This window comes from Mirounga leonina, unplaced genomic scaffold (assembly GCF_011800145.1).
Source record: "Mirounga leonina isolate KUSES-001 unplaced genomic scaffold, KU_Mleo_1.0 Mir_180, whole genome shotgun sequence".
Lineage (NCBI taxonomy): Eukaryota > Metazoa > Chordata > Mammalia > Carnivora > Phocidae > Mirounga > Mirounga leonina.
This window is the reverse complement of record NW_023270469.1, coordinates 3,611,967-3,637,906: the sequence shown is the minus strand read 5'-3', so window position 1 is coordinate 3,637,906 and position 25,940 is coordinate 3,611,967. Positions and strand designations below refer to the sequence as shown.

The window sequence follows — 25,940 nt, the reverse complement described above, 5'->3', positions numbered from 1 at the left end:
TGGATGGATGGATGGATGGATGGATGGATAGATGGATGGATAGACGGACAGATAGACAGGTGGGTGGATGCATGGTTTGTTGGATAGGCAGATGGGGTGGATCGATGTGAGGTGTGACAGATGTGTGAAAAGCTAGGTTGGGCCAAATCACATGGCTCTTGGATGCCATGTGCAGTGTCAGAACTTTGGTAAAGGGTTTTATGCAAGCAGGATGAGTGGTGTTTTACAAAGATCACTCAGACTGAGGCATGGCTGGGAATGGAGTGGACAGGGCTCTGTGTCCAGAGACTGATGGGAGGCTCTCTCCCTGGGCAGTGGGAGGAAATGAGCAGGCACAGCGGGCCTCAGCCAGGGTGGCGGAGGAGGACCCCAGGAAGCTGGGGTGTCAGGCCACAGTTGGTCAGAGACAGGCTAGCTCCCCATGCTGGCCTTCAGGAGGTGGCCCTCCAGGTTGATGCCAAGGACTCAGGGGCCTCCATGTCCCTGAGGGCTCTTGCCTGGGTCTAGGCTGGATTCACCAATAACACCCTCATGCTCTGTTGCCTGCAAGCCGTGGGCCAGAGGGGGTGGGGGGCACTCTGGAAGCAGTAAACTCTATGCAGCTTTCTGCCCTGTCCCAGGCCATGAGAGGGAGTCAGCTGCCTTAGAGGCCTGACTTGAGGGAGGGAGCCAGGGACATGCCTTCTAGAATGTTTCTTCCAGCCACAAGAGCAGCAGAAGCTGGGCATATCTGCCGCTGGCCAGTTCCCACGGCCTGCCTGCTGCCCACATATTCTGCCAGCCTCCCTGGTAGACCCCACCCTTCCTGGCCACACCTGCCCCACCCAGGTGTGTCTCCTGAGGCTCTGGGTGCTATTAGTGGCGGACTCTGGCTTTCCGGTAAGGCTCTCAGGGACATCTCATGCCACCTGCCCATCCCATGCAGTGTGGCCAAACACCGCAAGCGAGTTATCCTTTCTGTGCCTTGACTTCTTCATCTGTATAATGGGGCCTCACCGTTCCTGCCCTTCCCCCTGCCCAGGCCTGTCTAAGGCTTGATGGGCTGACACCTGCAAAGATCAGCTAGGGGCCCGGCCTTTGTAGGTGCCGTGGACGTGTAGCTGCAACCATACCTGATGGGCAAGCAAGCCTCCCACTTTGGGGTCACGCCCCATGAACTTCCACTCGGCCTGTCAGAGACATAGCATTCCTGGCTTGGAAATCCACCCAGCTTCTTATGAACCAGGAGATTCTTCGGCCCCAGCAGGCCCCTGGTCTTGATCCGGGGACTTTCTCATTGTCCCATGAGAACTTCTCTTTGTGGCAGGTGGGATTGGGATCCCTCGTCTCCCCCTCTTTCCAGCTTACTGAATGCATTCGCGGGCTTCCTGTGTGTCAGGCCTGTGGTGGGCTGAGGGGATCCTCGTGACCGCTCCGGCTGTAGGTGTGAGTCTCAGCACCCCCCCTTTATAGGTGAGGAAGCTGAGCCCCTGAGACGTTAACAAGCATGTCCAGGAGCACCCAGTTTGGAGGCCAGGAGCGGCGCCCACCAGCTGGCTCATCGGCCACATACGGCCTTTCACCCCACATACGGCTGGGGTCAGCTGCCCTTCTGGGAAGCACCTGTCCCCCGACACGCATGGGCAGGTGCCCTGTGGCTGCCGGCAGGGGAACCAGGCAGGGCGATCTCCGTCTCCTTCCCGTCCGCTTAGCCTCCGTTCCCCATCTACACAACAGGCCGCTCACACCCCCTGGTCTGATGGCCGAGCTCCAGGCGGGGTGGCTCTGTGCATGTTCCGCAGATGGTCCAGGTGGAGAGTTAGGACCTTTGCTGTCCCCTTACATGGCTGTAGCAACTCGTCACCTGGCCAGACTTGAAGCCAGGGACAAAACCTTGATTTCGTTTTCCTGAGTCCTGGATCACATGCCTTCTTGGGCTTCTGTTGTCCTCAAGGCTGGATGAGCCCGGTGCCTCCTCTCCTTCCCTCCAGCCCCTGAGAGGTGGGAGCACCTGGGAGGACTCAGGTGGGGCAGAGTCGGATCGAGATCCCCGGCCGAGCTGGCGACCCTCCCCCCCCACCCCGGTGCCGCAGCCGAGTGCCCCTAATTGCTGTCACAGATGCGGCAGCCACCAGCCTCTCCGGCATGATCCGCTGTGTTGCGTGAGCTTAATTAGTCCCTGATTACTCATTTACTGGGTGCTGTGTGTATTCCACATCTAATAACTTTCCAATTACGCCCGGTCTGCGCCGCACATTTAATAACCCTGTAGTTGTCTGCTTATCGGGGACTCTGCATTCGCCAGCCCAGTCTCCCCCCTGACCCAGAGCCTTATCATTCCCTTTACTGCAGCGCGTGGCGTTCTCTGCTTGCCATTATGGAGCTATTACAGGGAATTAAGGGGCGTAAAGTACTGTTTTTTGGCCTCTGATGCACCAGCTTGCAGTGCAGAGCTGGGAATCCCACCAGAGAGTGTGGAGTACAGTATCTTGGTGGGGGGGTGGGCTCTGGTGGGAGCTGCAGGGGGCCAGGAAAGGGGCGGGGGGGCCCCCATGGCAGGGCTGGGCCATGTCCCCTTATTTCCCTCCCGGGCCGTCCTGTGACCTCTGCGTCCCCCAACAGTTGGCAGACAGAGGTCTCCGGCCGGTTCAAAAGGTGCCCCTTGGCCATACCCACCCAGCCTGCCTGCTAAGGCGTGCCTCCGGCCATCACTATTTTCGAGGGAGGGGACTTTTCTCCCCAGACTTGGCTTCTGCCTGTGCCTGATTTTTCCTTGGGGGCAAAGGGAAAGTAAAGCTGCATTCTTTTGTGCCATCGGATGCCGGTGTCTCCTCCTCTTCTCCTGCAGCTCTGCACCCTGTCTCATCCTCCCAGTCTTGTTCTTGAAATAAATCAGTCACAGCCCATCAGCAGACCCACTGCCGTTTACCCGCAGCCCAGCCTTGCTCGCCGGAGGCCTCAGTCGGGCGTTGCCGCCTGTCTGCTGCGGCAGTGAGCATGGGAATCAGGCGCTTCCAGAGCTCAGTGAGCAGCACTGGGTGCCAGGGGCTGTGGGGTCTAGGTGCTGGACAGAGGACACAGTGCTGGCCTGATTCTCCGCTGTGATGGTGACTGCTGGGTGACCTGACTTCTGTCTTGACTTCTCTGTGCCTCCGTGTTCTCCTCTACAAGGTGGGAGTTAAGGTAGGGTTGTTGGAAGGATTAAATGGGCTACTGACGTCAGGAGCTTGGTGGGCACCTGACACATCGCAGGTGCTCAGTAAATCTAGGGTAGGCGTTGCTAGCCCATTTCCCAGACGCGTAAACTGAGCTCAGAGAGTCGTGATTGCCTGTCACCCTTACTTAGGACAGCAGCAAGCAGCAACTTAGGACTCAGTCCCACGTCTGTTTTATTCAAGGCCGGCACGGCTGGCTTCCTGGAGTGCATCCTGAGCTGACTTGGAATTAAAATGAGATTCAGGGTGATGAGGGAAAGTGGGGGGCCCAGGTACTGCCCCAGTTCCTGCAGGGACCCCTTGATTGACTTGGGGCTCTGGCCCGCAGCAGGTGAGGGGGCCTGGAAGGTGGCTCTGTTGGCTGCCGCCAAACCCCCCCAGAGGCCAGGTGAGCCCCCCACCGAGGCCAATGCAGTGATGCCTTCCTTGGTACGCACCCCTCCAGGCTTTGTGGGGTCCCCGGGCCACTGCACCCCTTTGGCTCTTGCTCCTAATGCTTATGCCGCAGGTCATGAGACTAGCTGCTGTTTCTCGAGCAGCTGCTATGTGCCGGGTACATTTAGCATCTAATTCTCTCCACTGTCCCTTTGGCAGTAGATACTCATTGTCATCCCGCCCCTTTTTATGGAAGAGGGAACAGAAGCCGGGCGAGGTCACTTTGCTAAGATCTCCCAGCCGGGGAGAGTGGCCAGGACCCAGCGTGTGCCCACCCACCGCAGGGAGGCTGAGCGCTGGGGTCCAGCTGGGTACCAGGAGGGAGGCGGACACGACCCCGGCTCTGCCGCAGAGGCTACTGGGGGAATCCTGGTGCCGCGTCCAGCCTCCGGGCTGCTGTGGGCCCTCCAGCTGGACTGTCCCTGGTCTTCAAAACTGCATACTTTGCACGCTACAACATGGATGAGCCTGGGAAACGTGCTGAGAGAAAGAAGGCAGACACAAAGGGCCACACGCCATTGGTACCGCATGTGCGAATCGCCCGAACAGGCAAGTCTGCAGAGACAGCAAGGAGGTCGTGGCTGCCAGGGCCAGGGAGGGATGAGGCGTGACTGCTAGCAGGTCGGGCTTCCTTTTGGGGGGACGGCAATGTTCTGAAATGGATTCTAGTGATGGTTGCACGACTCTGCGCGTGTATTAGAAGCCTCGGTATTGTACGCTTTAAATGGGAGAATTGCATGGTTATGTGGATTATATCTCAGTAAGACTGTTTTTAAAAATAATTGAGCAGGGGTTCCCAGACTTGGGGGGGGTCTCATGAACCCATAAGATTAATAAGACAACACTGCGTGCCTACAACACCATGGCATGGTTTTCCCCTTTGGAGCAGGGACATGGCATCCGCCTCCTCCCCAGCCCTGAACTTGCCTGGAGTCCACCTTCTCCAGAAATCACTCAGTTCCCTGGAGAAAGTGTAACAATACAAGATCCCACTAGGATATTCAGTGGTGGGCTGCAAATCCCCTTTTCTTTGAAAGAACCCTGGGAATTTGCCCCCTTTTGCCTGGCCCCACTAACCGCCTACCGCTTTAATCATAGTGGCCCCGGTCCAGAGAAATAAAAGGAACAATAGGCATTACCCCCACTCGATCTACGGGGACCCCATGGACTGCCCTGAGATGCTGCCGGCTGCCAGGGTCCCCAGGGCGGGGAACGATGTATGTCCCAGGCCCAGTCCTAAGAGTACCTTGAAAGGAGAGCTTAGAACTCTCGGCTGTGGTAGAGAGGACACGATGAATATGTCTGCTCGGGGCCTGCTCTCTGTTAGCCAGGAACTGTCATACATTTGGCTTTGAAGCGAGAGGAAAGGTGACTCTTTACCTCCATTTGATGGTCTGGCCAAGAACCTTTGCATCCACCTAAGATGAGCCTGGCGTGAGATGATCCATATTCACAAGGCCACATGTGTCGGCAGATAGCCTTGCCCATCATTAATATCGGCTGAGCCCCCCCAACCCCCAAGATCATGGGCAGCTGCAGATGAGCACCAGAGGAAAGGGGGTGAAATCCTTTCACTTCCAGGGATACCCACAGTGGTGGGAAGAGCTAGCATGTTTCTGGCACACAACAGTGTGCCAAGGAACATTTATATCCAGGCCAGGCGCTAGTCTAGACGTTCCAGGTTGTATTAGCTATCCTCTGCTGCGTAACAAACAATGACCAACTTAGCAGCTTGTAGCAACCTGTTTATCTTCACACGACTCAGCTGGGTCCTCCACTTAGGGCCTCAGAGGCTGCTAGTCAAGGTGCCGGCCGGCTGCACACTCATCTAGAGGCTTGACCGGGGAAGGACCCACCTCCAAGTTCACGCAGGCTGCTGGTGGAATTCATTTTCCCGTGGGACCGAGGGATGCTGTGAACATGCACGTACAACTGTTTGTGTGGACACGGGTTTCCAGTTCTCTCGGATGTCTACCCAGGAGTGGAACTGCTGGGTCACAGGATAACACTACATGTGACCTTCTGAGGAGCTGCCAGTCATTCTCCAAAGCAGCATTTTACAATCCTAGTGGCAGTGGATGAGTGTTCACATGGTGTTTTAACATGCTTTGGACTAGATGCCAATATTTAATCATCATGAGAGTGCAAGTTTTTTAAAAGTGGATTCCCAGGGTGCCTGGGTGGCTTCGTCAGTTAAGTGTCCACCTCTTGGTTTCGGCTCAGGTCATGATCTCAGGGTCGTGAGATCGAGCCCCTCATCGGGCTCCAAGCTCAGCGGGGAGTCTGCTTGAGATGGTCTTTCCTGCTCCCTCTCCCCCTCCCCACCGCCTGCTCGCTTCCCCCTCCCAAATAAATAATAATCCTTAAAAAGTAAATAAATAAAAATAAATAAATGAAAGTGGATTCCCAGCCTCCTCTTAAAAAATCAGATCCGGCAAGATGGAGCTCTGTTTCCTCCATGTGACGCCGGTGGCACTGAGACCATGCCGTCCCCCTACATCCTGACCTGCCCAGGACCTTGTTCATGGTTCACTGTCCCGGCCCCTCAGGGATGAGGGTGCAAATCTCCCCTCCCTCCCTATCCTCCCTCCCTTTCAAAACCTGCTCCCTTTGAAGGCCTAGTTCAAATTCCGCCTGCTCCAAGAACACTGCCCGGATGTCTCCAGCCCCAGGGAGGTCTTCTGACTCCTGCACTGCTTGTCATCTGCACCTCTCTTGCCCAGTCAAATTCTCTTTTGCTCCCTGCTCTTCTCTACTTAAAAGCCACGTCCCCCTCTTGCTTTGTAACAGCTGAGTCTGCTCCCAACTGCTTGGGTTCAAATCCCAATGCCTCCAATTATGGGTAGGAGCTCAGACAGGCCACTTTATCTCCTCTGCCTGTGTCTCGGTGCATGACACGGCTGGTGGGAGGATTAAGCATGGCACATAGTAAATAGGGTCCTCCTGCCTACAGCTCCCCATCCTAGGAGCTATCCCTACCTCCCAAGAGGTGGCTCCCTGCCGCCTTCCACCAGCAGGACCCTGGCCCCCCAGCTCCAGGAGGAGAAGCAGGAGGGGTGCTCTCCCCTCTCTCCCTTCCACCAGCCCATGGGCAGGGGTCAGAGCCAGCTGACCCTCCTCCACTCCCGACCCCAGCCCACCCCAGTGGGTTTGCAAGCCCGCTGCCTGGTTTGACCAGGTACCACCCCATAGATAGTCCCCAGGCTGGCTGGACAAACCGTCCTGTGACTGATGGTGGACACAGCAGCCTGCGCCTGGCAGAGTTTCCCAGGATAATTAGGATAAGATGGTAAGAGCCACTAAAGCCCGACAAGACGGGATATGTATGGGGCTCCAGGGTCCCTGCCATGCCCACGGGCCCCGGGCCCCTGAGCGAGCGAGCGAATAAAGCGTGCCGGGCTGAGGTGCCGCCTCCTCCTGGCTCCAGCCTAGGCCTCCAGCACGCCTGTGGGATTTGCAGGGGCTGTGGTCTGGGCAGTGTCACCATATGGATCCCATAAATTAAAGCATGCTGGAAACAAACGGTAAACGTAGCCGCCTCTTGCACGGAGGGCTGGCGGAGCCCCTGCTCACCCAGGGAATTCTGGGCCATCCATCTCTCTTAGGGCACTTTGGTTTTATGGCACTAATCCCTAAAACAACTGGATCAACATGAAGCTGCTTCCCGACAGCCCTAGAGCTCGTAGTCGGGAAGTGGGGGGTCGCTGGTCGCTGGGACTGGCCCCCAGATAGCTGTAGGCGTCAAGGCCCTGGAATCTGTGCAGGGCCTGGCTCCCCGCCTTCCCCACCGGCAGGGCAGGGTCTCTGAGGTTGGAGGTGTGAGCCCAGGACCTGAAGCCCTGTTGACTGGGAGGGCGTCAGCCGTGGAGTTGAGCAGCCCTGTGACCTCAGGCTCTGAGCCCCAGTTTCCCCTGATGTGGGAAGAGGATGGGGCAACCAGGGTAGTCCGAGTCATAGAGACCGGAAGAACGGTGGGTGTCAGAGGGTCTGGTATGGAGTTCCTGTTTGGGTGAGGACGTTCTGGAAATGGGTCGAGGTGATGGTTGCACATCGTGAATGTACTTAATACCACCAGGTAGTACACTTACAAAGGGGTCCAGATGGTAAATTGAATGTTAGGTATATTTTATCACAATAAAAGAGATACGGAACAAGGGGCCGGGGTTGGGAGGAACGGGGTGACCACCTGGCAGAGTGAACTGAAGATTAGCTAGGTTAATCATTATAATTATACTCAACTGACAGGTAGTTATGCCAAGTTCCATGCAGAGCTGAGGGGGCTTGGGGAGTGACGAGGCCAGCAGGTGGAACCCCACTGCCCAGCGGCCAGCCTGGTGCCCTTGGGCAGGGGTCACCGGGCAATGAAGACACTCACCGTGGTTTTGCTGGGGACCAGCCCTGCGCTGCCCCAAACCAGCTCAGCCAAGTCCCTGACAGCAAAGCCGGGCCATCGTGGGGGACGAGTGGTGCCCAGCAGCTCGGGGGCCCACCCGTTGGGCAAGTATGGCCAAGACTCACCCTGTCCCCTCCTGTCCTTCCAGGTCACGTCTGCATCTCTCGAGGCAACGACAGCTGTCCATGCCCCCGCCAGGGAGCCTGAGCCTCGGCCAGGCGCCCCAGCAGAGAGCACACCCAGAGGCCCCAGGACGGCCCAGGAGCCGGGGCCCCCCCGGTTTCAGCAGAGCGGCGTGCCCGGAGCGGACCTCGCGGGCGCAGGCACAGGTAGACACGGGCGCTTTCCCGTCTCCGGGTGCTGGCGTGGCTCGTGCGTCCCCAGCAGGGAGGGGGGCTCCCAGCACTGAGTCCAGGCGCAGACCTCCACCCCACCGTCACCACATCCTCGGGGAGAGCCTGGAGGCCGGGTCTCTCCCTTCCTTGAGTTTCGATCTTTTTCTTTCACACTCCTCAGGGATCAAAGCAGAATCCCTGCTTCCCGACGCCCTCTCATCCCCGATTCACAGCCTCTGTGTGCTGTATTTGTTCTCTGTAATTCCACTGTATTCACTCGTTCATTTTAAAACGAATGTAACGGATCTGCAGAACCCACTGCCTGAGCGCTGAGACAGGCCCTCCACGGGGCGGTGCCCGCGTCCACCCCCCCGGGAACCACCCCGCACACCCGTGTTTGCCCAAACCGCGATTATCTACTACTGTTCCTGGGGGTCTGAGCCGCGTCTCGGCTCCCCGGGTCCGTCTGTGTGGTCGCCGCCCTGTGCTGTCCCGACTCCCCGCGCGATGCCGTGGGCGTCCCCTCTCTGCCCGTGGTGCGGGGACCGTTCCTGGTCCTCTCCGTCAGGAATGCGCCGGGGCCTGGCACACAGCTCTCTCGGGGGCTAGCCTCAGCTGGGCCAGAGGGAACCAGGGCATGTGGCTGGGGAAGATGCCGCCCACCGAAACCCAGTGTGTGCATTTTACTGCCACCACACCAGCTCTGGAGACCCTGTCCGCCCATCTTGGCACTTCCCCGATGACAGAGAGGCTCTCCCTCCCTGGGTGACAGGCCTGTGAGTGTGGAGTCCTGGGGCCTTCACTGCGGGGCCTGTGGGTGGATCTCAGGCAGGCCATTTGGCTGGATGTCGGTGTGCGTGGGCACGTGTGTTCTTATTTGGGGAGGGTTCTAGAGCTGAGTCCCGGGACCCATGCCAGCCTCTGGTGTGAGCCCATGTTGAAAGCGCTGCTTGTTAGTGGACGCATCTTGGGAGGAGCCAGGCTGGCCAATGTGGGGAGGGGGTGGTGGCGTTGGGGGCAGCTGGCCTGGCCCGCCCTCTGGTCCTGGGCTGCCATCTGGGGCATCTGTCTCCAGGACACCCCCAGTACCCACCTCTTTCTCTCTGTGAAGAGCTCTCGGCAAGGACACATCCAGCTGACCAGGGGCCCTCGGAGGGATTCCCAGACCCTGGCAGATGGGCATGCAGGTGCGGGGGGGATGCTGTTTGGGGAGCCATCACCCCCCGGCCCCCACCACACTCGGAGCCCTGGACAAGTGTCTTCTTCCTCTCCATGCCTCTTCCTCCTCATCTGGGAAATGGAAACAAAGGCTAACGGGAGGGCCTGGCTTACAGGGCAGGCGTGGGAGTCAGGTTAGCTTGGACGGAAGAGGGTCCAGGGCGGGGCTGGCCCCGACTGCTTGCAGGTAGCCATTGTGACCGGAGTCCCGGGCACCTGGCCACACCTCTTCCAGGCAGTGCGGAGCGTCCTCGGGGATGCTCTCCCAGCGCCTCCATCCCAACCACACCTCAGCTCTCGGTACTGTCCTGCAAAACCTGACCCTGGGGGAGCCTCGCCTCCCCACCCCGCACAGGCACACACAAGGCCCAGCCCTCCTCCCCCAGCCCTGGGGCTGCCCCGGGGCAGGGCAGGGCCCAAGGCCCACGTCTCCCAGCTGCTCCCGTCAGGCTGCAGCCCTGCCCGGCGGGGGGCGGGCAGCTTCACGGCCAGAGAACTGCCAGGAGCACCGTCCTGGAGTCAGGCTCCTCCCCGGGAGGCTGCTGATGCTGCTCAGAAACGTGACAGTGACTAATGGCTTATTACACACCTGCCACCTCTCATCGGGCGGGCAGGCCCAGCCCCCGGGCCAGCTGTGCACGACCAGCTGGGTGGCGGGCAGGCGCGGGGGGCGAGCACATCCAGACACATGGGCGCGGGAGCCGGGACGCGCGGGAGCAGACACAGAGCCAGCAAGTGCCCCGCACGCAGAGGCCCATACATACAGATCCGTGTGCACACACACGCCTGGGACTCGTGTACGCGTACATGTGAACGCACACCACAGGCACACCCATCCAGGACCCATATCCACACACACACACCCGGTCCTGTCACTTCCTCTCTCCAGAGCGCTGGACCCCTGTCTCCCCGCTGTCTCTCCCCACCCCCCTCACTGCAGCAGGGGCCTCTCCCAGAAGGCCCAGGGGGCTGTGAGCATCTGTTGTCTCGCGGGGTGACTACCCAGCGCGGTCCATTTCTGGCCCTCCACTCCCTGCAAACATCCTGTACGTAGCAACACAGCATTGGCAGAGGGAAGAAGCTGTCACAGTGGGAACCTTTGTGCCAGGCCAGGTGGCTGGGTGGGGTGCCCCCGGGGACACGGGGGGCCCCCCTGCTTTGTTCTCTCCCAGAGGTGGACGTTGCATGGTTCAGAGCGCCCACCTAGGATGTGGCCACGTGCTGGTCGTAGGGAGTATCGCTCTGGGGCTGCAGGGAAATGGGACTCCAGGCAAGCCACACGCCTTGGACTGACTGGAAGTCTCCGGCGGTGGGAGAAGGGCACAACCGAAACCTGGCCATGGGACAGCCTCTTCGCGTACAGTGGCAAGCCCCCGGGCGCAGCTCTGTCCCGATATTCTTAAGCCTTTAATCAAAGCAAGGTCCCTTTCTCATGTGGCTCACTCACACGCGGTATAAAATCCAGCGAGAGGACACTCCCAACTCATCACAAATGGATGGGAACAGGCATTCCTGAACGGGGATCTTTGTGCAGCCGCAGCCTCCTTGGGAGAGAAGCCGCACCATCCTGTGATAAGCGAGGGTGTGGCTTGGTGCCCAAGACCCAGGTCCAAGTTTCCAAGTCAGCGCCGCACTTCCCAGACATGGAGGCTTTGCAAGGTTCAGAATCTTCCAGAAGCTTAGCTGCTCCAACGGCGAGTAGGTGTAAAAATGGTCTTCCCGTAGCATCATGTCAGTGGGATGAACATCACGGAGGTACTCAGGGTTACTGTGCACCCTGCACAACTCCAGGGTGTGCCATTCGCCTTGTGGTCTCTGTGAATGTGCTTCTTGTGTGGTCATCAGGGCTGCCATATTGCACAGCTAAGTGGTAGCCCCATGGTTATGCCCCATGGGCCCTAGATGTCCTTTCTGAGCTGTGGAAGTAGCAAATAATGTCTCTGCTAAGAGAGCTAGTGGAGGGGCGCCTGGGTGAAGTCGATGAAGCAGTCGGTGAAGCGCCTGCCTTTGGCTCAGGTCATGGTCCCAGGGTCCTGGGATCGAGCCCCGCATCGGGCTCCCTGCTCAGCGGGGAGCCTGCTTCTGCCTCTGCCTGCCACTCCCCCTGCTTGTGCTCTCTCTCTCTCTGTGTCAAATGAATAAAATTTAATAAAGAAAGAAAGAAAGGAAGGAAGGAAGAAAAGAAAGAAAGAAAGAAAGAAAGAAAGGAAAGGAAAGGAAAGGAAGGAAGGGAGGGAGGGAGGGAGGGAGGGAGGGAGGGAGGAAGGAAGAAAGAAAAATAAAGAGAGAGAAAGAAAGAAAGAAATGAGACAGAGAGAGGTAGTGGTAGTCACAGGCCCCCTAATGAGGCTGCAGTGGGTATTACAGGAGACCAGGCCAAAATCATCTCTGCAGTCACAGCTGAGTTCCCGGGGCTCCTCCCTTTCTCACCTGCCATGTTGGGGAGCTGGGGTCGGCCACCCCTGTTGGGTGCTCCCCAGAGCTGCTCTCCTCCCACCCAGAAAGCCTCCACTCTCGTCACTCTGGGCTTTGGGGGACCACAGTTCGTGGGGCAGCGGAGAGGAGGAACCAGGCTAACAGGGTGGGAGGAGGCGGCGCCGCCCAGAAGAAGCCCCCCTTCACCTGCTCTTGTCTGCCCCCCGTGGCAGTGGCTTATCTTGGAAGAGGTCTGTCCTCTCTAGTTCCTGCTGCTGTGGTAACAGATGGCCACCGACTTGGTGGCTTAAAACAACCCACGTTTACTGACTTACAGTTCTGATGGCCAGGGGTCCAACATGGTCTCACTGGGCTAAACGCACAGGGCTGGGCAGGGCTGCGTTCCGAACCTCTGGAGGCTCCGGGGGACAATCCGTGTCCTAGCCTTTCCCGGCTTCTGGAGGCTGCTCATATTTCCCCAGCCTGTGGCCCCAGCTCCGGCTGCGGAGCCCGCGACGCCGTGGGTCTGCCCTGCTTCTCCATCCCCACCTCTGCCTCCTCCTTCCACTGGTAAGGGCTTTGTGATGGCCTGAGTCCACCCGGACCATCCGGGATGCCCTCCATGCCCGGGTCAACTGATAGCTCCCGTCCTTCCCCTTTGCCGTGGGAGGGATGGCGTGGACAGGTTGACAGCCTCCAGGAAATAGGACAGGGACATCTTTCAGGGCCCTTGGGCTGCCGACCCCCAAGTCACTTCTAAAATCAGTGGTGGTAGTCAGGGCAAGCCCTGACAGGTGCTGTGATAGATAACCCTGAGCCCATCGTGGTTCCTGTTGAGTAACACGGGGTCCCAAGTGTCCCCTTAGCCTCTGGCTCTGCCATCTCTTGGCTTCCAGAGTGCCCTGATTCCATCACCAGCAGACACAGGAAGAGAACACAGGAGAGCCACTGGATACCCACCTACCTTGGCCTTGGCCCCACCAACGTCCCTTCCATTGGCCTGAGCCAGTTCCCGCCCTGCCCAGATGCAGGGCGGGGGCGGCGGGCAGCCCAGTGTAGGAGGGGCCGGCCACTGCGGAGGGTTGGCTGGCCACCTGTGCCCCAGCCCCCCGCTCCAGCGGCCAGTTCATCAGGGCTCCGTGAGCTCCGAGAGCTGGGTCCGAGCCTGAGGTGCCCCACCTGCACACCCTCCCCTGGTCCCCGTGTACTTTAGGGGAAGGGCTGGGAACTCTCATGCCCTGGCAGATGCAGGAGTGTGAAGCCCAGCCCCTTGGCTTCCATCTAAGGATGGAGCTTACCCTCTGGGGCTCCTGCGGGGCTGGGGCCTCACCTGGAATTGGCTCTTCCTCCTCCGCTCCCTGTCCCTGTCCTCTCCCCAGGTCTCCCCGGGGGCTCTGCCTTAGAAAGCACTGTACACACATCCGTGTCTCCTCGTCGGCTCCCGAGAAAGCACCTGAGACAGCACGTTTCCCGGGGCCATCCTGCTCGGCCTTGTCGGTGCACAGAGCAGGAAAATGCACGCAGGCCTCTGCCCCCCGGACACCAGGGAGCTTTGCACGCAGGTGCTGGGCCTCACCCAGCTCGCCCGGGAAAGGCGCCCTTCAGGAGTCAAGCTGAGGACACAAAAGAAGGAAGCCAGTGGAGAATCGGGCAGGTTCCTCGGAGCTGAGCCCCCTCAGGCCCCGGGCTGAGTTCCTGGAGTAGGGGGCCCAGGGGAATAAGGCAGTATGACTTGCCCAGGAGTTGAGTGTATGGTAACGATCCTGGGGCTCGTTCATTTTTCTGGACTTCTGCTCCCTAAGTGCCAGTCCTGCCTTGGCTCTTCCCAGCCTTCGGTACGAGGCAGACAGCCTCCTGCAGCCTGGTTCCCGCCCAGTCGCTGTGAGGATCCAAGAGTGGCCCCCCATCCAGGGCCCTCGGGAGCGCGGGCGCTGGCCCCCAGCCTCGGCAGGGAGCACACCAGCGGCCACCCCAAGGCCTGGCCCCACAAAGGCTTTTGTCTCTTTTGTTGGGCAAGTGGGCTCCCGGCCTTGGGCCTCCAGGGCCAGAAAGGCAGGGTACTTGGCTCCGGCCCCAAGAAGTGCTTGGCAGGCCTCACTTGGAGCGGGTGCTGGTGCTGAGTGCTTTGACAGAGGCCCTCGGAGGATGGCTGCCCCAGCTGCCAAGTGGCAACTGCTCGGAGGGCACGGGGGCCGGTCCAGCCTCGGCCTCTCCAGCCCTGCACGCCCCCTCTCGCCAGCTCTGAGGGAAAGGCGCTGTCTGGCTGCCCGAGGCCCCCCCACGCTCTCCCTTCCCATGTGTGCCTTCAGCCGCGCCGGGATCCAAAGCCTGTTTTCTCTGCAACAAGCCGCGTGTTTATCTTCTTGGGAACTCGGGAGCGCAGAGCCTGCAAGTCGGGGCAGGAGGTTTAGAAAGCCAGGCGGCCTTGAAAGGCCCTTTGCTTGTGGGTCCATGTCGCCCCAGAAGCCTCTCTGATCTTTACCGGGGACTCACCCCCCGTGGACCTGAAGACCCTTCCTTCTGTTGTGCGGCTGAGCCAGGGTCCGCTCGCTCTCAGCTGGTCCCTTGGCTGGCGTGTGACTCTGGGTGTCTGAGTGATTTCGGTTTCATGAAATAAGGAGAAGAGAATTCAACGCGTGGGGTTTAATAAAACGATAAACCGAGCGTTGGCTGAAATGCGGTTCATGATGGTGCAGAGCTCAGAGCAGCTCTTTCCCCACAGAGCCGCTGCCGAGAAGGTCTGCGTGTCTGAGCCCCCATTTCTTTCCAAGGAAGCTTGTGATCGGGCTTTCAGGTGGAAACAAAGAGATGAGCTGAGCAGTTATGGGGTTCGGGTGGGGGCCCCAGGGAGCGCCTGCCCCCGTGGCCAGTTGTTGCCCTCCTGCCCCGGCTCCGCTCACCCACTGTCCTGCCTTCCCCTGTTCTAGCTGATAAGCTGGCGCTCAGGGACCTCAGCTACCCCAGTTTGGCGCCACATGGGTTTAGTTGGCTCCGAGAGCTGCACTTCCAAACCCTGCGGTGCCCCACACCAGCTCGCACCTCTGGTCTGAGAGCAGAAACCACTTGAAAACTGGGCACCTGTCCCAGTGGACCTTTGCCTGCGTCTTCACCATGACTGCCCGTTTGCATGTCGACACCGTCATTGATGTGTATGCATTTGTTCATAAATATTTGTTCAGCACCTACTATGTGCCAAAGGCTGTTAGGCAAAATGCGTGGTACTAGGCGGTGTTCAGTGCCGTGAAGAGAAATAGAGTAGGGGGACACAGAAGGGTGAGAGCTGCGACTTGAGGCAGGGTGGTCACAGAAGGCCTTGTTGAGGAGATGGTATTGGGCAGAGAGTTCCAGACTATGGGAAGAGCAAGTGCAAAGGCCCTGGGGCAACCTGTGCTCAGCTCACTTGCCTTCTTCATGAAGGCAGGAACTACATCTCACTGTCTTCTCTCTCCTGAACCTGGCACAGTGCACATAATAGGTACCCCGTAGTCATCTGTGGAGCAAATACAAGTTTTTCAGTCAGTTAGTGCTGGGGAACCAGACAGGGGACGGTAAGGAGGAAATGAGGTTCTTATATATATAGGGGGCATATATCTCCTCAGGCTTGCTGGGCTGGAGGCTGATGTTCCAGGCAGGTTCTTACTCCGTTCCAGAACCTTTCTGCCCTCCCAGGGTGCTGCTCTAAACTATAAAATTCTAGGGATCCCTGGCTACTTGCTTTTCTAGAGGTTTGACCTATTGGGGTCAAGGACACTTGAAGGTCACCTGTGAATGATTGCTTCTTTCTCTCGCTCGAACTTGGATGACTCTGAGGAGGGGCTGTGAGCTCCCTGGATCAAACACATAGAAGAGGGCATTTATTGAGCAGCTGCTGTATGCAGGAGTTGGGAGTCTGGGAACAGCCTTCTTCCCGGTTGTACTACTTTCCTGCATTGCCATGAACTCAGCACAACTTTATGACCTTACAGTCCAGAGGTCGGCGGTGGCAGGGCTGGCTCCTCCTGGAGGCTCCAGGGGAGAATCCGTTTCCTTGCTTTGCCAGCTTCGAAGTCTCCCTTGGCTCGTGGCTCCTCGCCCCATCACTCCGGCCTCTTACTTCCGCGCTCACGTTGGCGACCACACAGCCCTGCCTCACTCTCGTGGAGACCGTTGTGATTGCATTGGCCCCCCCAGATCATCCAGGGTCATCTCTCTATCTCGAGGCCCTGAGCTTAATCACGTCTGCAGAGTCCCTTTTACCAGGTGACGTGACACACTCACAGGCTGTAGGGATTAGCACATGCCCATCTCTGGGGGGCCGGTATTTGCCCTGCCACACTGGTCACGGTGGCCGGGCTGAGCTGGCCATGTGCAGCCCGAGGAGCATGGGGTCCGAGCTCTCGACTAAAGCATGGGCAGGCTGGTGAGGACCACAGGGGCGTACAGGAATTTACTGAGTGCTGACGCAACACCGAGCATCCTTGTGGGCGCTTTGCCGGGGCTGTCCCCTCAGGCTTCATGGCCAAGCTCCAGGGGGAGCCTGAGATAGCCCAGTTCAGCCCCAGCAGGTGCACTCTGGGTCATCCTGGGCCAGTCTCCTCCTCTGGAACGTGAGGATGATGACAAGACCTTTGTCTCAGGACTGTTGCTGTGAAGGTGACCCGAGTTACCAAGCACTGTATTTAGAATGGGGACCCCCTCCCCACCGAGGGTCCCCACACCACCCTGGCGGGGGAGGGGTGTCCTGGAAGGGGCTGGATTCTCGCCCATCCCAGGACGTTCTCAGTGCAGTTTGGTGTTTTCCCAGGACGTTGCGCAACACAGAAATGGGGCTGAAGTCACAGCCCTGGACCACCCCCAAGCCCCTGTCCCCCAGCCCCGCAGCCCTGCTGCCCACCCCAGGTACAGGACAGGGGTTCACCCCAGAGCTCTAGACAAGGCTCTGCCCCTCCCGTAGCCTCCCATCCGCACACCCAGGAAGCAGCCTGTGGGCTCACCTAGGGGTGCACCGGGCATCCCTCTGCCTGCCCCGCAAGGCAGCTGAGCCATGGTCTCCACCCCCAGCAACAGCCCAGCCCTTCTGTCCCCACACGGGCCGAGACAGGCTCTCACAAGGGGCAGAATGGCTGAGGACGTGTACTACACCCAGGAGGGCTGCAGGGAGGAGGAAGCACTTGAAAGAGGCCTCTCGACCTTTGTAGGGCAGAGAGGAGTACCCTCGAGGGAGGAGACCCCAAGAGCTAAGACCCCGGTGACAGTGGGCTTCCTTCCCCTCATGAGACGTCCTCTGTCTCCCAGGGGAGCTTCTGTCCTGGTCGGCAGCGACCACAGCCCTGCGGCGGGGTGGCTTCCTGCCTGCCTGGAATTCCCCCAGAGCCCCGGGACCCCTGCCTCTGCTTCTGCACAGCCCTTCCTCCCCGTCGGGGCCGGGCCGTCCCCTCCCCCGTCACAGCCTTCCCGCGGGGCACCCGTCGAGGCCTCACGTCCCGGGTCCAGGGCACCGGGCCTGCACCCTTTGCTTCCGCCGGAGCTGAGCCCGTCCTTGGCCGTGCCTCCCTGGCGTCTGCCCGGGGTGCGCCTGACCTCCGGGAACGCGGCCAGGTGAACGGCTGCTTCTGCCTGGAGCGCGTTGCAGCACGCGGCGGGGACTTGGCGCGTAGTAGGTGCTCGGGATGGGTTGCCGAGTGACTGCGAATGCACACGGGGGACCGGGGTGGGCCGTGGGACCCCCTGTGGGACGTAGCAATAAATACCTTGGCCCACTGGCTTCGCCCGGGGAAGTACGGTGCCGGGGTTTGCAGGGAAAGCAGGAAGTGGCCGCCGCCGCCGCCGCCGCCCGCTGCCCTCCGGAGCTCCGTGCCCAGCCCGCGGGGGTGTGTGCCAGGGCGGGCTGGAGGCTGGGAGGGCGGGAGGAGGGCCTGCCGCCCGCGTGGGGTGCCGCGGCTTGCCGGGCAGCCCTCTCTCTCTCTCTCTCTCAACTGACTTCTCAGGAGTCTGCTCCGGAAACTGAACTGCAGAGCTGAGAGAGCCCAGCTCTGCTCCTCCTGGCCCTGCTGCTCCACCCCCCTCAACCCTCCCCCAGGCCGAAGGGAGCTACTCCAAGGCCGCCGGGCCGGGCCAGGGACGGGGGCCAGGGGCTGGGACAGTCCGTTCTCATGGAGCAGAAGAACTGCAAGTGGAAAGTGCTCCTGCCGGGTGAGTCCCCCGGGACGGCCCCCCGCAGAACCACGGGGGGCGGGGGGGTGCATGGGTCCTGGGCCGCTGGCCAGACTTCCAGGACAGAAGATGGACGTGGGGGGGCAGTAGAGTGCTGGCCTGTGACTTGGCGAGGGGTGCGTGTCCTGGCTGTAGGGGCCCCTCAGAGCATGTGTGGAGCATGAGCATGGCCCAGGGGACAGATGTGATGTCTCGGGGGCCAGCATAGTGGCCCCCGTCAGAGCCCAGGGGCCCCAGGCAAGTGCTGGAATCCTAAGGGGTGTAGCAGGGCCCTGAGGCATGGCAGCACGCACTGGAGCCCCTGGGGGCCCTCCCCAGGGGGTGTCCTCGATGCCCCTGCTGTGGGCGCACCCTCCTCCCCCTGTGCCAGCTTTGGGCCCCCCGACGGCGAGCTCTGGAACAGGTCTGAGAGGTGCGTCCCCGGGAGCCAGGTGAATCCTCCTTCCCTTCCCACAGAGGAGGGAGCACCCCTGCCGGGGGTGGTGCTGCCCAGCTGTCCAGGACGGGGCAGAGTCTAGAACCTATATGACCTGTCCCCCCACCACCTCCTGCTTCTGGAAGAAGTAGGAGGGAAAGGGCAGGAAGGGTCAGGATGTGAGCCAGGCGGATCTGGGAGCAGGTCGAGAAGGCCAAGGACACAAGACTGGGGCTGGGTCTGCAAGGAGATCCTGGGAGCGGCAGGTGTGCCTGGCCCAGGTGACGCCAAAGCCCCGGGGCTCCCACTCCCACCCCAGGTCAGGTGCAAGGGCTTCCCGCCTCGCCTTACCTCCCCACGGCCGGCCGACGTTTTGGGCAGCAGAGAGCACATGCAGGGTATCCGGCTGCGGAGTGGGAAGCAGGGACTCTGGTCCTGATCCTGCACTCCCCGGCTGGGATTTCATCTGATTTAGAAGGAGCACACGGACAAGTGGAGCACACCCCACTGCCCATCTGTGGACGGGCCAGCTGGCCATGAGGTAGTAAGCTCCCTGAGCTCAAGAGTATTCAAGCAGAGTCCACCAAACCGGTTGGACAGTCATGGAAGGGCCGAGACCAGACAGGACAGTCTTCTTTCTGTGTCTCAGATTCCACGTCTCTTCTCCTGTGTGCACCTCATTGGTGCAACAGGAAGGACCATAGTGGCTGGCGTTTAGCGAGCACCTACTGTATACCAAGGCTGTTTGCCACACTTGGTGGGTACCAGCCCACAGAATGCTCACCAGACTGTGAGGTAGACGCTGTTCTTCCCGCATGTTCCAGGTGAGAAGACAGGGTGTGGGGGGGGCGGTCAGGTGATTTGCCGATGGTCAGTGGAGGGGCACACCTGGGATCCAAGGTGTGTGGCACAGAGCTTGTGTCTTGAGCCGCCGTGCAGGACGAGATGTCCCCTCGATTACAGGAATTCCAACCCCAGTCCCCGAGGTTCTCCAGAATCGCTTCAGGGCCTTGGTGGGAGGGATAGTGGGCAGTGGCTTTCCAGAGCCAGGTCCTCTGCTGGGCTGCACACCTCGTCCACCCCAGGGGCGCTGGGAGGGCGGCCAGGGACTGTCAGGGGTACAGCCCCAACTCTGGCCCTTCCTCACGCTCTGCACTTTCTGGGCCCCCCCCCCAGAGCAGATGGTCCTCAAGGAGAGCAATAAAGTTGAGCACCGGCCCGGGTCCCGGGTCCTGGACAGGGGACCTTGGTAGGTGGTGTCTCCCCTCCTCCAGGCACAGCTCAGCCCCACCTCTTCCAGGAAGCCTTCAGTGATTGCTCCGTCCTAGGACCGTCCCTTTTTCTCTCATATTACATCTTTCCCTCGGCTCAGGAGTGGGAAGGGAGCTTAATTGGCTTCAACTAGGTCTAAACCAGGGCACTTTGAGAACACAGGAGGCGCTATTATTATTTATTACGTGGGGAGAACCAGGGCTGCCCTGGGCAAACCAGGACATACAGTGGCCCAGCGGGTATCGAAGTGTGGGTGTTGCCTTTTCTGGTTCTTTCTCTTTGTCATTTCAGACAACACAGAGGGACACGGGAAGGGGAAGGAGGGAAAGGAGAGAAGGAACGGCTCAGGCTCTTGGGTCTGCTACTTTCTAGTGGAGTCTCCGTTTCTTGATCCGCGAGGTGGGGGTGCCGGCAGCAGCCACTGAGAGGGTTGCAGGGAGGAGGTCAGCGAGGCAGTGCATTAGCGAAGGGTCAGTGTCCTGGGTCCACCTCCATCCCTCAGCACCAAGCTGGTGTCTCATGTGCTTACTGATGCCTTGAAGAGGGTCTACACACAGTTGGTGCTCAGCAAACCTTTTGAGGATGGGTGGGTGGCCGCCTGGCTGGGGAATGGATGCGTCCCCTCTCCTCGCAGCCTGGGGTGGCATGACTGTGCTTTTGTCCCCCCGGCCCCCGTGGTCACGCACCTCCAAGGCAGGGCCAGACTTTTCCACATTTCCGCCATGCGCCGCGCAAGCCCTGGCCGTCCTCCAGGCCTCCCTCCCCGCCTCCAGGCTCCGTCAGCACAGACGAGTCAAGTGGGTCTCCAGGCCAGCAGCTCGTCCTTCTGGCTGTCTGTGCGCGTGTGACTCCGAGGTTGCGCGTGGGGGGGTGTGGTTCTGAGCACGTATGTGCGTGTGTGCGTGCACCCAGCACGCCCTGCAGGCCAGGTGGCCCTGTGGCTTCGGGCTGAGGGAACGAGGGAGCAGACAGCGGCTTTGGCGGCCAGCCACGCGGGCCGTCCCTGGAGGCCATGAGGGGCATGGACGTGACACGTCTGACCTGCTGGCTCGGTGGGGGCTGTGCCGGGGAGGGCCCGCGAGGCCAGCTTTTGGGACCCCAGACCCCCTCCTGCTGGGCTGCACTCTGCCACCCACATTCGAAAGAAGGCCTCTGTCCTCTGTAGGGCAGGGACGGACACACACACAGGACCAGCCCCTCCAGCCCTTCACCTCGGTGGCCGAGGCCCCAGGCCCTCCCTTATGGGGGCTGAGAGACCATCCCAGGCACCCCTCGCTCCCCAGACGTGGTGTGAGAAGTAGGGCTCTGGACCCGGCTGGCCTGGGTTCGAATCCCGGCCCTGCCGCTTGGAGCTGTGTGCCCCGAACAAGCTGCCCAACCTCTCTGGCCTGCTTCCCGATGTAAACCCCGTGGGCCGCGCAAGCGGTCAGCACCACTGCCATCATTGTCCGGAAGCTCAGGAATCTCGAGACCCCGCTGGGCCAGGGAGGACCCCCTGGGACCCTCACTGGGCCTGGGGTGGGAGGCAGCCACCAAGGGGGAGACACGCACAGCTTCCTTATCTGGAACCGAGTAACTGCTCGGAAACTGCTGGAAAACACATCCGAGGCGCAGCTCCTTGCCACCCTTCCCCACCCACGACATCCTGGCCTCTCCCCCTCCCCCCCCCCACCCGGCGAGGTACAGGAAGGGAAAGAGCATGTATTAAGCACCAACTGCATGCCGGCTCTCAAGCCATTAGCCCCGTTTTATAGATAAGGAGATAGTTTCATTGGGGTGGGAGGTTTACCCCAGGCCTGTGCAGGGCCTACGACCAGCCCCGCAATGCTGAAGCAGGACTTTCCACCAGGAACCAACCTCCACACTCTGGGGTGGCCTCGCTCCCCCCTCCTGCCCCCTTAAGCCCTTGGGCTCCCCAAGGTCTGCTCCAGCCCCTGCCCAGTGAGAGAGCTGGCACGCCCTCTACAGCCCACCCCCGCCAGGAATCACAGTCTCAGGAACCAGGCCATGCAGGCAGATCTCTGTGCCCTGAGACTCGGTTCCCCTCGTCCGTAAACTGGGGGATAACCCAGGATCTCCATCCTCCCCAGTGTTGGGGGTGCTGCCGGGGGCATGGTTCTTGGCACAGAATGAGCCCCGGTGACCCTGGGCCATGGCGGGTGCCGCTGCTGTCACCCTGCCCTTCGGCCACCGCCCCGGGCCCCCAGGGGCTGGTCTGGGCTGAGTTTGGTGACTGGGTGGGCTGGTCTGGCCGCCGTGAGTCTCCCTAATGGCAGGTTTGGGCACAGACAGAGCCTGTGGCCTGGCCGTGTGGGCTGGTGGCTTTACGCCCCCCTCTCCCTCCTCCCCGCCCGCCCGCCCGCCCGCCCGCCGTGTGGTCCCAGCGGGGACACGTGAACACAGCCTGGCTCTGTTCTCAGAGCTGTGGGAGGCGGGCTGTCACTGCGGGAGCCAGGAGCTGGAGGTGAGCCCAGAAGTGGGGGACGGGCAGCGGATGTCTGCGCCTTCAACCCTCAGCACCAGGCCCTGCCAAGCCACAGGTGCCCCCACAGCCCAAGGTGTGAGTGGGAGTCCCACTGGGTGCAGGGCTGGGGCCGGGCAAGGGGGGGCACCGTGAAGGGGCATGCAGGAGAGCAAAGAGGGGGTCTTTTGCGGCAGAGCTGCCCCTCTGTTCTGGGGAAAGACGTTGTGTCCAAGGCGATCTGCAGGTGGATCTGCAAATCCCCCCCACAAACCCTGCTGGGTTCCTGGACTGCTCCTACTGTTGGGCAGGTCGTGCACTGTGCAATCTCGGGGGGGCTGGGAGGGGCCTTTGCAGCGTATAGTGGCCCGGGTCCTCCTTCCCATCTTCCCTACCAACCCCATTCTCATTTTCGGTTCTGAAGTTCTGGTCGCCTTTGGTTGTGAGCCTGGAACGTTGGCAGGGGTGGTGTGTGTCCGTGCAGTTGGGGTGACAGACACCCACAGGGGGCCGCACATGGTGGGCTTGGGGGGTTGCAGGAAGCCATGTCCATCGCTCGGAGCATCCCGAGCATCGCGTGCACCCCGTTCCCCACAGACTTCCGTGTAGGTTCAGAATGTCGTGGGTACCAGACCTCCCTGCCCCCCACCCCATTCCTCCCATTGCCTCCTGGCCCTCCTTGCCAGCCTATAAAATCTTCACTCTAGGGTTCACATACGGTCTGCCGGCCAAACAGAACCGGGGGAGAGAGACACCAGCTGAAACCTGTCCTGGCTGTGTGCCTGTGGGCAAAGTACCTAACCTCTCTGTGCCTTAATTTTCTCATCTGAAACGTGCAGGTAATAGATTACGTCATAGGGCAGCTTAGCTGAGATAGTGATGGGAAGCACTTTGCGCGGAGACCGTGGTTAGAAAGTGCCTGTTGCTTCTTGCTCCACATGTCCTGGGCAGAGCTTCTAGCTCTTTTCCTCTGACACTTGGAAGTCCTGGCAGGCAGGGGACTAGCAGCAGGCTCTGCATGGGGTAAACCCTGCATTCATAGACATCTGCAGGGTAGTGGGGGGAGGCCTCCCCCTCTCGCTCTCTGGGCCCCAGTGCAGAGTGTGCTAGAACGTTCACAGGAAGACACAGGCTCTGTGGTGACTGCTCAGCCTTATCTCAGGCCTTCTGCAAACAGCCCTGTCCCCAGGAAAGGGGTTTATCAGCCGGGTCATCTGCACCCCAGTGGGCTTGGGAACACATGTGGTTGAGCGGATTTCCCTGGGGACGGCAGCCCATCTCTTGGTGCCAGCGGTCAGGGCTGGGACGGCCAGGTCAGGGAGCTGGGAGGGGAGGGAGGCCAGTGAGGGGGGTGCGTCCACCTGACCCTGACATGGTCCCTTCCTCATGGTGGGCTCTGGGCAGCTTAGGAAGGGTGGGGCTTCCAGACTCCCTTCCCAGACCCTGTGACGTTCCCTGGCCTGGGCACTTGGCACCCTGCACGCGGCTGCCCATCCGCTCGGGCCATCTTTGGGCTGGCCTCCCAAGGAGGGTTGCAGCCAGAAGCCTATTCCAGGGTGATGAGCCGTGGGAAGGCCGCTTAGCCTCCCTGACTCCCCACTAGGGGCCAGGGAGACCCTGGCTCTCTTCGTGGGGAGATCAGCTGCGGGAAGTTTACTGCACAGGCCTCGCTCTTCCTTCTTTGCACGTATTCCCTCTTTCAACTCCTCCCCATGACTCTAGGGAGGCATGCACAGTTGTGAGCCCATCTTAGAGACACGAGACTGAGGCCTGGGCAAATCTTTGTGTCCTGTGGCCTCATACGCACCCTGGGTCTCTGGGCGGGTCTAGCAGACAACTGGCCACCTGTCCCCTTTGGTCCCCAGCCATCTCCCTACGTGAGTGTTGCTGCAATACCTCCTCCCCTCGGGGAGGGGTTTTACTGATCGGGTGTGTGTTGGTGAGGAGTGGGTAGCAGAACTGGACCGTCCCCAGCTGGTGCAAAGAACCAGAGAGAGGACTTCAGGATTAAAATATCTAGGTTGGGAGCCCAGCTCTGGCACTCACTGGCCGAGCAGACCTGGAGAAGCCGCCTAGCCTTCCTGGCCACGCAGGGGGCCGTGCGCCCTTCCCTTGCTCCAGACAACACCCCCCCCTGCCCCGTCCTGGGCACCTGCCACCATCCAGCAGTGCACTCAGCAGATTTTCCTGTTTGCTGTCTGCTGTCGTCGCTGGCCACGAACCTCCAAGAGAACAAACATTTCCATCAGCTCCTGCTCCCGGCACCCAGGACAGCGCCCAGCACATAGTAGGCCTTCAATCGGTATTTGCCGAGTGAATGAATGGATGGATTAGCACATAAGAAAACTAAGAGCAGCTTCACACCTTTCCTCTTATTGATTGACAGGTTGTTGCCCCCACCTCGCTCCTGATTTGATAGGTGCCCCCAGCACATAGTAGGTGCGTCCAAGTATCGGTTTCCTTCCCCATCCCCGTGGTGAGCTGCTGGTCAGTCTCCCGGGCCTTCTGGTTCTTGTGGGCCAACCGAAGTCCCACCAGAACAGAAGCAGCTGAGCCGTTCCCGCAGGGCATTTCCCACTGCCCCCTCGCTGCGGGCACCAGCTCAGGCTGTGAGGCCTAGAACCCACTCCCTGGCGGGCTGGCAGAGCCCCGGCAGGGCCGTGAGGGGGCCTGGAGCCCCTCCACGGAGCATGTGCTCCCTCTGCTGCCTGACCCCGAACCCTGGCCAGAGCCGCATGGCCACGGCCCAGGAGGTGAAGGAAGCGAGTTGCTGTGGGCATCCTCTGCTCCGGCTCCCTGGAGATAAGACCTTGGCAGGGTCCAGGGCATAGCCACGAAGAGGGGCTGGCCCATTGGCCTTCCTGCCCGGTCTGCACCTACTGGGTGCTACAGTCTTGCCAAACTTGGTGGGGAAAGGGGCTTCTTTCTCAAGTCCAAAGACAGGACATTGGGCGTTTGGCCTTGGGAAGTCAAAGCATTATCATTTCCAGAACATTCTGGTGGATTATAAGGACTGGCTAGTAAATTCTAACAAAGATGGTCACCATAGCTCTAAATGATAGCAGGAGGTCAGAGGTAGGGGTCTTGTCCTCAGGGATCTTAATGTCCAACTGGGCACTCCAAAGGTTAAAGGCACGCAGCTGCGGCAGTCTGGGAGGGCTTCCTGGAGGAAGAGAGACAGAGCTGTGACTTGAAGGATTCCAAGATGCAGAGGTGGTTGGTGGAGGTTTTGGAGGCAGAGGGAGACAATTCTGTGGATGGGGAGGGGGTAGTGCCCCAGGACCTCATGGAAATTGTGGAGATGCCGAACCCCCCCCCCCCATCTCTCCCCTTTGCCCCTGGATCAGCCCCACTGTTCTGCAGATGAGGAGACTGAAGCCTAGGGAGGGTGGAGGTCACAAGCAAGATAGAGGTAGGGGCGAGGTGAGGTGAGGGATGCCCCTCCCCACCCAGGTGCCCCCACTTCCCGGCCACTCCACTCTGGGGGCCACTGGCCCTCTCCATGGCCCTCCATCATGATGCAGTTAAGTGCTATATTTTGGACATTTGGTCTATGCTCTGTGTTACCTGGTAGCGATTTGAAATCCTAACATAAACACAGTTAACAAAT

The 25,940-nt window shown here is 60.2% G+C and overlaps 1 protein-coding gene across 5 annotated transcripts in view; it reads left to right on the top strand.

Annotated features, from left to right (window-relative positions):
• The window catches only part of GSE1 (Gse1 coiled-coil protein), a 398,855-nt gene that overhangs the window by 137,788 nt on the left and 235,127 nt on the right, over positions 1–25,940 (top strand). For all 5 annotated transcript variants that reach the window (XM_035024655.1, XM_035024657.1, XM_035024658.1 and 2 more), the window contains exon 2: positions 8,171–8,351. In XM_035024655.1, coding sequence (XP_034880546.1) covers positions 8,171–8,351 — 181 coding nt within the window. The remainder of the gene's footprint in view (positions 1–8,170; positions 8,352–25,940) is intronic.